The sequence below is a fragment of the Etheostoma cragini genome, chromosome 1, assembly GCF_013103735.1.
Source record: "Etheostoma cragini isolate CJK2018 chromosome 1, CSU_Ecrag_1.0, whole genome shotgun sequence".
In the NCBI taxonomy this organism is placed as follows: Eukaryota; Metazoa; Chordata; class Actinopteri; order Perciformes; family Percidae; genus Etheostoma; species Etheostoma cragini.
Genome location: NC_048407.1, coordinates 18,365,588 through 18,379,222, shown reverse-complemented (window position 1 = coordinate 18,379,222; position 13,635 = coordinate 18,365,588). Strand labels below are relative to the sequence as shown.

Genomic DNA, 13,635 nt, shown 5'->3' with positions numbered 1-13,635 from the left:
TAAAGCGGCATTACTAATTTAACCACCATAAGTGATAACATCAAGGAGCCGTTGGATGAGGAGGCAACTCACGATACAATATTATCATGACAAATTGTCCAAGACTGTGATGGCATAACTATACAGGCAATGTCGCAATTTTGTAAAATCTTCATCATTTATGATGTGATGCAATATCTGTGTCTCTTACGAGATAAACATTCTTCTAAAGGGGTGAAATAACTACAGTATTTAAAATACATGATCCAGTCATTCAATTCAATTCAATTTTATTTATAGTATCCATTCATAACAAGAGTTATCTCAAAACACTTTACAAGTAGAGTAGGTCTAGACCACACTCTATAATTTACAAGGACCCAATAATTTTAGAAATTCCCCCAAGAGCAAGCAACAGTGCGACAGTGGCAAGGAAAAACTCCCTTTTAGTAAGAAACTTAAAACAGACCCAGACTAGGGGTAGGCGGCGTCTGTCATATAGTACATTGCTCACTGTGTTTGGAAATTTTTCATTTGCTACAAATTGCATTCATTCATGGTTTCCAGACTATGAATCCTAATGACTTTGGTGAGCCTTTGACTTTTCTTCTTTGTGTGTGTGTGTGTATGTGTGTGTGTGTGTGTGTGTGTGTGTGTGTGTGTGTGTGTGTGTGTTTGTGTGTGTATTTAAATGTTCAAGCATGATTGGATACACACATCTCTTGGGTTTTGGTCATCAATTTAGTGACAGCATTAATGACTTCTATGATAAAAGTTCTGCTCCCTCTGGAGCTCTGGTACATAATCCATTCCCAAAATACCTTGTTGGCAGAACGTGATGTATGGTTCTTTGCCTTAAAATATAAGTACACTACAAGCAGGAAGCGAGAGGAAAGCCATGTAAGGCAACAGTTTTTAGTTGGGTCTCTGTCGCTTGTTTCTTTGGTGTTATACACACACTTAACTCCTGTAATATTACACTGAAACCTTTTGTGGTTGTTTTTCTAGAGAGGCTGTTGCCTGCATGAAAGTCTACACAAACATTTTTTAACCCTCATGTTGTCCTTGGGTCAAATTGATCAATTTTCCTATATCAATGTTCTTTTTGTTATCACCCAAAATAACAGGATTAATTCCACACATCGCTCTTTGGCAAGTACAAATCTCTACTTCCATAATTTTGGGGCGTATTATTTAATTAGTCTATCATTTGCATGAAAAATATTGAAGTGTTTTTGAAATAGTATTGAGGAAAAGTTTAAAAACATTCTAGTCTTTGATTATCCCTCAACATCCATTCTTTTAATTTTAGTCTAAATAATTCCTAATTTCTGTTTTTCTAACTCAAACATTAGGTATAATTTCCTATAAAAGAGCTTTATTAAACGTAAATTCCAAAAATAACTGAAAAAAGTAACAAACATCGGAAATATTGTCAAAAGCGTTGGAAAAAGGGACAAAAACGTAAGAAAACGTTAAAAACATTTATATGAAGCATCAACAAAAGTGTCTGATTTCAATTTTGACTGGAAGACAACACAAGGGTTAAGTGATCACTCATCATCTGGTGTCTTTAATAAGATAAATTCATCATCAACTATATCACTCTGCACTTCCTTCTAACTCGGTGGACTTGCAGATGCTGAATGAGTTTTGTCATTGCTGCAGACTTATGTAAACAGCCTCTGTTAGTCCTCAGGCTAGAGCTGAGGACGGTTATTAAATGGTATGTGCAAGTCTGGATTTATCTCTTGGCATGGCAGTGAGATACATTTACAGTCAAAGTGTTACTGCATATTGGATTCAAAGGATTTTCCCCGATTTGATTCCATTATGAAGATGATTTAATTCCATGGTTCCACCATCTTCCCTGCATTATTATATGTAAGTGAATTTCCACACTCAAGCTGAAAGTATTACATAATATTTGATTTCAGAGATGTCCTTTTGCAGGAAGTAGACGCCTCATGTAAGGATGAAGTTAGCAGAGACAAAGAGTAAGAAATATAGATTTGAGAGCTCTATGTTTGAGGGCGCGAAATAGGAAGAATAGAAAAGTAGTAGGTTGTGTTGGCAACGTGGATACGACACCTGCTTTTGGTGTTAGAGATCTGGGTTCAACTCCCACTGTAATACATCAACCAATATGTCCCTGATCAAGATACTTAACCCCTGGTTGCTTCAGAGGCGTGTGGCCTCTGACATATTGTAAATTGCTTTGTATAAAAGCATAAGCTAAATGACAGCCTTGAAGGCTGGAGGAGTGCATACAGAAAGCCAAGCTTTCTGTATGCACTCTATGTTTTCCCCATAATGCTGTTAAATTTGATCTCCTTCTGTGGCAGTGGCTAAAAACTGTATTCAAACTGCTTGATAAAAAGTAAGTATCCAATCCATGTAGAGTTTGTGGTGTCCTTTTTTTAGTTTTTGAAATAATGCAGCAGTCTGAAAGTGAGTTAGAGGTCTGTAGAAAACCAACACATTTCACAGCTGCAGTTTTATGATCAATGGTGTCTGCAATCCTCAGACAGGTAGAATCATTACTACTACTGCTGGCATTTTTCTAATCAACATGTATGGCAGCATACTTACAAATGTGGTCCTCTGGTATTCTCTAACACTTTCTGTAACATGCTCTGTACAGCTGGAACCAATCCAAAACCGCTTTTAATAACTTAACCAGTTTCCCATGTGGTATTTAACTCAGAGGAAGAGTGAAATCCACACACTGTAAACATGTGAAATGTTTCTGCTTTTCAAAAAGTCGAGAAAGACTTGGCCATTACCGGAGCCAGACCAGCTGATTTTTACATCAGTGCCGTTCTTGTGAATGTTTACACCCACGCGTAGACACTCATATACACAAACACCTGCGCAAATTCATCTGCTCTCTTGACAGCGCTGATCAAACTCAGACGTCACTGTGGTATAAATGAGAACATGTATAGAGTTTCCAACCGGAAAGCCATTTCTCATTGTAAAGTGGCTTATGCTGTTACCTTCTGTGAAGCCGGAGAGCTTCTGACCAAGAGCCAGTGGCTGGGGATCCTTCCTGAAGGAAAACCTTTTGGGGACTAAGGGAGCAGGGAACATTCTGCTAGCGGATACAAATACACCCTGTGCAGCTTATCATAGGCATCCTATAGGACTATAGAGTATGTACTCTGCTGCCTCTTTATTTGATTTCCACTGTATGCGTTATCCTGGAAGATCTTTAACACTGAAGAATGATTTTGCAGAGCTTTACAGAACAGCTGGTATCTGACAGCTTTGGTTGAGTCTAGTCCTCTTTGTCCTCTGTCTATGGAATCATTCTTAGCCATGCCAGGACTGGGAGATGTAGTGCAGTGCTTTAGTAGAGGTGTGAAGCATGTGGTGATACAGGCTTTTGTCTCCCTCTCTCCCTCTCTCCCTCTCTCTGTCTTGGACACTGAAATTTTCCCTCCTTCTGTGGGCTTCACAGACTAAGCCGCTGGATCCCATGTTTCCTGGAGTGTGTGTGCCAGTTCAGCCTCACACACCCTAAACCAGACCTGGCAAACCTACTAGAGCTAATATGTCAGGATTAGCTCACAAACCTCAACACACAACAGCTCTGCACCTCTGAGGAACTGGTTCTTCTCTCTTTTCCTGAGAGTTGAATTATACATTTATGTAACTTTTAAGTTTGGAATCAAATTTAAATGACTCAAATTATTTGTTGGATCTAAGTTTATGCTTGCAAAGTGTGCTTTTTACAAGTAAGATTTTATTGTTAAACATTCTCACAAACCTTGTGTGAAATTGATTTGTTGAATCTTCTTTTCCAACCAATCTACATATGTTGTTGCTTAAGAATCAGTCAAAATCAACGGTGCTCTTTCGGGGCTTATTGCACCCTGAAAAGTGAATAAAAACCCCATAAAAGGCAAACATGGAATTGCATTGTACCCTCCTCTTGTAGGTATATGAGGGCAACAAAATAACTCCATAATAAATCCATTCTAGCAGCTCTGTGAGGCTGCACCTAGGCACAGCTGTGCTTTGAGCTAAATGCTAACATCAGCATTATTTCCATCTTAGTTTGACGTGTTAGCATGCAAACATTTGCTACATACAGAGTATAGCTGATTCTGATGAGAATGTCACTAGTTTGCAGGTATTTTGTTATAAATCAAGGTATTGAACCACATTTTATGGCAATCTATCCAGTTGTTGCTAAAATATTTTTGTTTGGACCAAAGTAGTGGACCGAACGACCAACTAACAGACGGACACTTCTTTTCCTAGAGCTATTCCTATTGCATGGCTAAAAAAACACCTTACAACATAATCCAATATGATACATCCACATTGCAACATACGTAACATACGTAAGTGTTGAGTGGCTACCTCTGGTAGTGCAGATGTTTTCATTGCAAGTACATCTTCTCTCAAGAGTGTGTGGTGGGGGAATGAGTGTAATTGATCCTTTTGGTGTCAGTGGTGTGTAGGGCCGTGTGTAGCCTGTGGCAAAGGTTTTCTGAGATCTGTGCCCCATCTCTCCCTGTTGGAACTCGTCAAACCCAGGAGAGGGGATCTGTTAGGAATTATCAAGCCCTCCTCAGGCAAATGGAAATTAGACCGGCCAAAGCAAAGCTGCTAGTGCTTCGTGGTATGAATGATCTGGAAAAGGCCTTAAAAGACTGAACGCTGTGGTTATTGTAGCCTTTGGGTTTTCACTGGTGTAATTCTATTTAACCCTGTCAAGAAAACATATTTTAATCTTGGCAATTTGACTCATGGGAAGTTAAGATGAAAAGGCCCGTGGCAAGCACGTAGCCTGAATGAATGGAGTGGAAAAGTTTGTCGGAGTTTTGTCATTTATCTCAGCACATTGATTAGGGTACTTATCTATGTTCTCTGTATGTTCTCTGTAAACTGAAACTCAGTGTGAATGAGGTCACATAAAAGGGAGTAATTTATGTTTACTGGGATGTTCTGTCTGCTGTTGATGACCACAGAAAACATTCCTCATTAAAAGTGTATATATCTCAAGTGGGGTGTGTTTGCTGAACATGTTTGATGTTTGACCCTGGTCTTGTTCTTGATCCATACTGATTTAATGCTCCACTGTGTGGTTTTGTGTGGATGTGTGTGTGTTTGTGTGCGTGATTGGGCCCACAGTTTATTTTCACTCCGTTTGTGTACATGGACTGGACAGTATGTAGAGGACAGAGGGGAGGAGGGTCAGCCACTGTCAACAAGCGACGGATCGTGAGAAAGACGGGCTGCTATTTGTGGTCTCCATTTCATACCACAGCTGTTGGATTTAAACCAAATTGGTGCTTTTTGGTATTGCGTCAACAAGCTTCCAGCTTAACTATAGCAACATGTCAAAGTCACGCCAGCCCTGCAGACAGAGTACAGAAATGTCACAACAATGCTGTTGAAATGTGGAGTCTTTTAGAGAAATTCTTGTGAATATTTAAAAACGGCTGGTTGAATCCTGCTGTCCCTGAAATGTGCTGCAAGAAGAACAAAGTGTCAAAGCCAGAGTACATGAACTGTGCTGTTACGCCTCATATAAAAGTAACTCTTTCTAAGAAAAGAGGATCAAGTAGTCATGCAACCGGGGAAGAAAGATTAGTGATGGGAATGCACTATTTGTGCTCTTACAGTTCAGTGATTTGAACATTGTGAAGGATTTTATACTTTACAAACGTTCATGAATGCAGTAGGAGGTATTTTTAGGCCAATGTTGTGACCATGTCAACCACCACTCCCCTTTCAGTCTGGAAAAAAACTCTTTCATTATCTTGTGAAACATCTGCTCTGTTTTGACAATGTTCAGTTTAATCTGGTGGGGTCCCTGCAGGGCGTTTGCTGTTATGAGAGTGTGAAGGTGATTGATGGTGTGTTCCTTTTTTTCTGACTCCCATCATCAGTACCCTGTCCAGCTGCATGCATGCAGTGGTGGCGCTGCTTTACCCCTTCTCCTGGCAACACACCTTCATCCCTGTGCTGCCTGGATCCATGTTGGATATTGTTTGCTGTCCCACTCCTTTCCTGGTGGGGCTGCTGTCTAGCTCTTTGCCCAAGCTCAAGGATTTGCCTGTGGAAGAGGTGAGTAAACCAGACTCTGAGTTTTACATTTCAGACCGATGTCTCCTTCATTATGCAAATGTCCCTGATTGTTCTGTCTCTCTCTCTCTTAGTTCTCATCTTTCTCTGATTGAAGCCTGTCAATTGAGATAGTGGATGTTGTTGTATTGGCTGATGATAAATTACAACAATACAGATTCAGAGTAACTTTATCATAAATTGGCCGACTATTTGACCTCCTTTGGTTCTCGTCTAATTATATAAAGGAAGCAACCAGATCTTCTCCAACCAACAAAAAGGATTCAAAATTGTGGTCACATTTTTTGACAGTACATGTGAGACCAGCGCAACTGAAAGTCATTGTTTTTTTGGTCACTTGGGGCAGTGGAACGAGTTTTAAACATTGACATATTGTCACCTATCGAGTTGACTTATGGAAATGCTAGGTAGAGCTGAGTAGATCTGCTGAGTTTTGTGATCATTTTCTCTCTACTTTTTTGTTTATCAGTCCAGTTCACTCGGTCCACTGGAATATCTGATTGATTGTTTATTGAAATATATTGATTTAGGCAGCTTCAATACAAAAAAGACATTTTAAAAAGTCAACAAGGGTTTTGGAAGCTTTCTAACATTTTACTAACCAATCAATAAACCCCCCAAAAATATTGGTAGATTAATGGATTAATAAAAATATTGGTTTAGATACAGTCCTACAATACACATTTTCCATTTAAAAGAATCCACTAAATTCTTTTTCACCAGTCTACTTGTTTACCTGAAAAGATCTTTTCAAGTCAAGCCATGACTTTTTTCAGAAACCTATGAAGTGTTGCAAATCCAGAAAAAAATATACAAAACATGTATGTGTAAGCATTCCCACAGATACATAGCAAGTGACCTCAAGTAGTTCTGGTATGGGCAGCCGGTCCAGAGCCAGTGTCAGTGCAGCACCAGCCAAAGATCTCTGGCCTCCTTGTCTTTCTAGTTTTGACTGTCTGTAAATCATTTGCAAAAAAGCAGCCCACTTAAGCATAATCATAAATTAATACACTTACCTTGCTGCAGAAAAAAACATCCATGTACGTCTCTCAGATAACACTGACCTGTTGATGGACTGTGAACAACATCTCCCCTTCTGTTTACGTCACTCTTCCTGTTGCTGGCTGACTCATGAAAACCTTTCTAAAACAATCTTTTTTAAAGAATGTGATGTTTTTTTGTGTGCGCTGTGGCTTCTTTGAAGGTGATGGTTATTTATTTTACACATTGTGTTTCGCGGAAAGCAAATGTACATTTCTACTGCAGGTTGAATACTAATAATATACTCTTTATTTATTTTTCTTAGGCTTTAATGGTTGACCTGGGAGCTGACCGATTCATCCGACAGGTTAGTTTATGAAAAGAAACAAAAGCGAGCCATACTAAATTTGTATGGAGAGACTCTCCAAATATTCAAATTGGACTTGACCGAGTCCAGCACTATATGTTTTTTTCTAAAGTAACTTCCTCTCTCCAAACAAAACCATTGATCAAGCTTTCTTGTTCAGAAAACAGGTATTGGTTTAATTCAAAATCCATCTAGAACGGGCATTTACATTGATATCCTGGTATATGCCTGGCTGTGTCATGTGCCTCAATCATAAGGTATCAGTCATTTTCATTTTAGCCACAGACCCAATTTGAGCACTCTGTACCATAGATTCTCAACCCAGTCTCACGCCAGTTTGTAAAATGGTCACGTTATATTTATTTGTGTACAGGTCATGTTCATGTTTTTTATTACTGTTCTGGGGGGGGGGGGGGGGGGGGGGGGGGGGGGAGTCCTTTGTTGTTTTGTTGTTCGGCTTTTCAGTACTACCCGCTACCTAAATCCTTCTGTGATCACAAAATAGGCTTCCCATTGAAATAGAATAACTTCAACATTTGTAATCAACACATGAAAAATACGACATTTACGTGACCTGTACACAAATCAATAGATTAAATAACGTGACAAACTGCCATGAGACTGGACTGGGATTCTTCAAGATAAGAAATGACTTCAAGAATGGGAACAAATAAATGTTCAAATGACACCTTCTCTATTTGTTACATTTTCCAATGGCAGTCCAGAATGTTATTGTTATACCATAATAAAAAGACTCAACATCTAAAATGGGAAGTTGCACTCGAACTGAAATTGCTCTGCTAAAAGTAAACAATATGGCCTAATTTGATCCTACGTTGTGTTACTTTACACTTGCTTTTTGACTATTAGATAGATAGCTTTATTTGTCACATATGCACAAGTACAAAGCGAGACAATGCTTTTTGTGGAGCTAGCATCTGGGCCGCAGCTATTTGAAGCGCCGTCACACGCTCTCCTGAAGGAAGCTAATACTAATGCAAAATGATCATCTTAAAATAGAAAATTTATTGTCGCTCACATTACATAAATTATGAACAGGTAAGTAAGTGGTCTCGAAAACGATTGTTTTTTTTCTGTCTTGACTGTTTTTATTTGAACTTGGTCTAGTAAAAGTAGCAAAAAGTCAGCAAACTGTCTTTGTAATGTATGTTAGCAGCAATATCTATCTAGGAATTTAACTATATTAGCCATCACTAGTTACTGGTCATACCGGACCATGTAAGGCTGAAGCGGCAAAACCTCTAAATGTATTGAGCTGAGTAAGTGTGATTTTTTTGCTTATGAATTGAACTTTAGATTTGTTGAACGAAGATAGTTTTTTTCTTCTTCTTGGAAACATTACAAGGTCTCGCTTTAAACAGGGTTGTAAAACATGCGGTTCTCTGTTGTAAGTCTGAGCCTTTGAAACTGATTCTCCAAACGTTGTTTATCACTGGTGACTGCAGTGTTTTTGGTTGTTTATAGATGGACGACGAGGCCTCGCTGTTGCCGCGGAAACTTCAGGCAGCTCTTGAGCAAGCGCTGGAGCAGAGGAATGACATCATGAGTCAGGACTCTGACAGCGAGTCAGACGAAGGTGAATAAGTGACATTTCAACCCTTCCTACTAAGACAAATTAAAATGTAAAATTAAAGCCAGAACATGTTCAGTCCAAGTCTCTGTGAAACTCTGACGTCTCTCTTCTCATGACAGTGAATCATAAAGTTGAGCTGACTGGTGCTAATTTACACTTACTCTTTATGTGTTCCACAGAGGGTAATTATTTTTCTAAGTAGGACAGTGGCAACACAAAATCAATGAGTTGTACAATTGTGAACAGAAAAGTAGCAGTAATGCACATTACATATCGTTTTTTTTCTTTCTTTTTAAATGCCATTGGTGAATACCTGTGTTTTTAATCTTCGTGTGAAATCTTTTCTGCTATGTACATCTCTTGTACGGTCTAGTGGTTAGGATGCTTGCTTTTTGCCCATGTGGCCCGGGTTCAACTCCCGGTATGGGATTCAGATTTCTTAAGGTTTACCCCCAGTGGAATTTATGATAGATTGAATTGTAGAACAAGAGTAATACATTGCTTCATTGAGCAAGTAATAAGAAAAGAATGGACAAATTCAGTCAAAGGTTTGCACACAATTTCCTATTGCTACAATTATGAGGAAGAGAGTCTCACAGGAATGACTTTGGGTCCCTGCTTTCCACATTATTCTCTGAAATAAAACCAACAGCTAACACTGTGTCTGTGGTTGTGTTACATCTGTCTCATGTCACTCACAAACTATTCTCACTAATGTAGCTTGTGGAACCTACAGTTTGTTAAATAAAATGGATGTTAAAGCTTGACTTTACTTGCTACTACTACTACCTTGTAATATATTCAGACCATGTGACTGGCCTATGAGCTGGCCATGACACCTAACCTTTACTCTACAAAACATCTAGTAAGAGAGGAAACAGCAACAATAATGGAAGACAGCAAGGGAAGGCAGAAAATAAGAAAAATACCCGCTCATGTTGAAATTATTATTTAATGACTTCTAAATTAAACTTTTCTGGTGCCATGAATGTCTGGGCCTCTGTAGGCTCCCTCAGATATTCCAATAACTTTATTTTAGCTAAATACATTTGACAGCAGCAGTTATAGAGGAAATGAAAAAATAAAGAGGCAACCGCATTATTATTATTATTTCTCATTTTGTGGTAAATTCAGGCTAAATTTACAAAGCATACAAATGCATGTACTCTACTTAAATTTTACTTTGACTGCTACTTTAAAAAGTATCTGACTATTTCTTGGAAAATGTCAACATGCTAAACTGTGTGTGGCATGTCTGTTTTATGACTTTATCATTAATAACTAAAGTGAGTGCTGTGATTAAACCCTTTTCCTTTTTTCTCTTCAGAGTACAACTCCTTGAACAGCCTGGTGTCAGAGGCCTTTATCCGCTTTTTCCTGGAGACCATCGGCCATTATTCCCTGTTTATCACTCAGAATGAGCGTGGAGAGCGCATTTTCCAAAGAGAAGCCTTCCGCAAGTCTGTGGCGTCTAAAAGCATTCGTCGTTTCCTGGGTGTCTTCATGGAGTCTCAGATGTTTGCAGGGTTCATTCAGGATCGGGAGCTGAGGAAGACACGGGCTAAAGGTAGACAGGTCTCCCCCCTTCAATGTCTGTACACATTTCTCTGAAGTTTCCCACCCCTGTACTAACTATAAAACCAAACGTGCAGGAGAGGTCCCTGCAGCAATACTGATCTCTAGTGGCTGAAAGTTATCATCAGCATGGTTTCTCACCACATTATTGTTCTCTTTGGCAGACAAAGATAACGGTAACTTCCTAAAGTACTGAGTTGTTTCTTCTTTTTTTATCTCTTGTCTTGGTCTGCTGTCAGGTCTGTTTGAGCAGAGGGTGGACCAGTATCTGGAGGAGCTGCCAGACACAGAGCAGAGTGGAGTCAACAAATTTCTGAAAGGCCTTGGTAAGTCCTGCAGCAAACACACAAGGCTAGACTCTTTAAATAATCAGGCTGCTCAAATACTTCCTCTCACACTATTAGATTAGACCAAACACAACGTGTTATCTTGCCAGAGGGAGCTACACACCAATTTAAATTGCTGCTTATTATTGTATCTGACATCTGTCAATAGCTCATTAAAAGGTCATAAATGTGTTAAGCTTGTTGTCACTGGACTTTGGTGTTTAAGCGTCATTGTGCAGATTGGTGTTTGTACAGAATTTGACACTAGAATGCTGTTTTCACATTTATCTGCCAGAGGGGGAAAGTTTATCTGTGCTCACCTGAAATCTCAGTTTGAATCGTGTAATGCTACATACAAATAGGATTTGAATAAAAATAATAATAATAATAATACATTTGATTTATACAGCACATTTCGAAGTCATCAAAGATGCTTTACATACAAATAAAACAGGCAGATTAATAACATTTTAATAAACAAAGAAAATGTTGTGTAGTCATCCAGATTATTTTCTGTCTTTGAACATGTCTGGATGGGATATTTAAATATTTTATCACAAAACCACACACCTTAAGTGATGTTCTCTAAACAAACTTTTTTGATTCCTTTATGCTGTTTGATAACCTGAATTAAACTCAACAGATATCAATGAATTTTAACTGCTTTCAGGAAGTAAAATGAAGTTTCTCCACAAAAAAAACTGAGGGAAATTCATCCTCCTGTTTTGGATCCTACAACAAACTGAAGACCTGATGTCTCAAGTCTCTGCATTATGAGGACTCTCACCTTTTCTTTTGGCAGTGTTTCTTTTTTTAAATGTAAACATGTACATATTATGTCACTGTAAGCTGGCTGTGATACTCTTCAGTGTATGTTTATATAGTACCTAATGAGATAGCAATAGCAGGACGGTACACAGCGAGTAGAGTAACCACTGATGTTCAGGTGTGCTTGTGAAGAGTGTTATCAGGATGTGTGAGTGTATGTGTCCTGACATGGGGAACGATGTACAGTTTGTTATGTTTCCATTTTGCATTATTTCACCACAGTGTTGTCCTCTGTTTAAGGAGTGTAAACCCTATTCGAAAACTGTAACTGCATCAAGACAATGAAGAAAATGATTGTAACTCTTCATAGAGTCTTTTGCAATCTTTTATTAAAAAAATGTGTTTAAACGCTTTAAAGTGTACAGTATTGAGTTTACTAAAACATATTAATGTTAAATAATGGTCTCATACATTTTGACTCAATTATGTGTCCTTGTGTTTTTTACATGAAAAGAAACTTGACACACTTTCTCTCATACCAACCAAAAAACACAAACAATTATCAATAACATCAAAACAGATTCACAGCCTTTGTTACTCACAAAACAAGACCCAAAGCATACAGATATTGCTTTTGAAAACAGAAATATGTAATTCACAGTTTGCCAGATTATATAAAAAAATCACCTCTTTTAACATCTGACTACTCAATGACAGCTTCCCCCAAAGCTAGGAGAAGCTGGTAAGATCCCAAAAGGCACAGTTAGTCTAGCACCAGTTACCACACGCTGCCGGTAACCTTATTACGTCTCTGCACATCACTCTGGTGGCTGTCACTGCCATGCTGTTATTAGCTCTCCTCACTGTGAGGCTTGCTGTTGATTCCAGTCGCCATATTACGTTGTCTCTGCTTGTGTCCTTTATAGTAATTAAGGGTGACATTTGATGTAAAGTAAACATGTTCTATGTTTAGGATTAAGCTGATCACCTACTGTACATCCCGGTTTATTTAACATTTCATCAGGTCACATTTCAAGGTAGTTTTGTATTTCACCTCCATAACATTTAATAAGGAGATTTTCTAATTTACTCTATTGTGTAGCATTGCTACACAGCAGTACATTGCATTAAGTAGTGATGCTGAACCCCAACGCTACATTATTTAAGTTTAATGCATCAATGATTTAACACCATTAATGTGACGTACTTAAGTATATTTTACTAATACTGCTAATATGCCTTAAAAAAATGAATGTGTTCTTTGTGAGAATAATTTTACATGGTGGTATTTGGAAGTTTAACTTCCAGCCAGACTGTCGGATTTTAAATATAATGTGATTTGATGTCACTATAAAATCATAGACTTTTTGTTTTTTTATGTTTTTTTAATCAATATTGACAACATGACATAATAATTATTTCACTTCTTTATGAAGACTTTGATTAATATGTGTAAGCTGTAGTTAATGATGGATATGTTGGATTTGAGGTGCAATGAATGTACATTTGCTCAGGTATTGTAGCCATATACAATTTGCTTGAAATACTTTAAACTACCAAACTGTATTTATTATATTCAGCTTATCTACCACATTTTAATACTGCTTAAATGTTAATGCAGAAATAATATAATGTATACATAACACTGATAGAAACCATTCAGCTGCATGAATACGTTTTATTAATGTAAAGTTTCTAATGGATGATTTTTAGTAGTGGAAGAAGTATTTAGATACTTAAGTAAAAGTAGAAATACCATGTTCTAAAATTAAAATTAAAAGTTCTAAATTCAAAATGTTACTTGAGTAAAAGTAAAGAGTTATTATCAGCAAAATGTATGTATCAAAAGTACAAGTTTTCATTTATGCCACTGCCTCACTACAGCTTTGAGAAACGTCAGAAGTATTGCATGAGAACGAGTGTAAAGTCTCACGATTAACTGC

General features: G+C 38.0%; 1 protein-coding gene across 2 annotated transcripts in view; it reads left to right on the top strand.

Annotated features, from left to right (window-relative positions):
• The window catches only part of dennd2b (DENN domain containing 2B), a 49,214-nt gene extending 37,109 nt beyond the window's left edge, over nt 1-12,105 (top strand). For both annotated transcript variants that reach the window (XM_034881320.1, XM_034881241.1), the window contains exons 15-20: nt 5,886-6,063; nt 7,388-7,429; nt 8,915-9,026; nt 10,351-10,590; nt 10,838-10,924; nt 11,595-12,105. In XM_034881320.1, the coding sequence (XP_034737211.1) occupies nt 5,886-6,063; nt 7,388-7,429; nt 8,915-9,026; nt 10,351-10,590; nt 10,838-10,924; nt 11,595-11,629 (694 nt within the window). In that variant the 3' untranslated portion in view covers nt 11,630-12,105. The remainder of the gene's footprint in view (nt 1-5,885; nt 6,064-7,387; nt 7,430-8,914; nt 9,027-10,350; nt 10,591-10,837; nt 10,925-11,594) is intronic.
• The last annotated feature ends 1,530 nt before the right edge of the window (nt 12,106-13,635 follow it).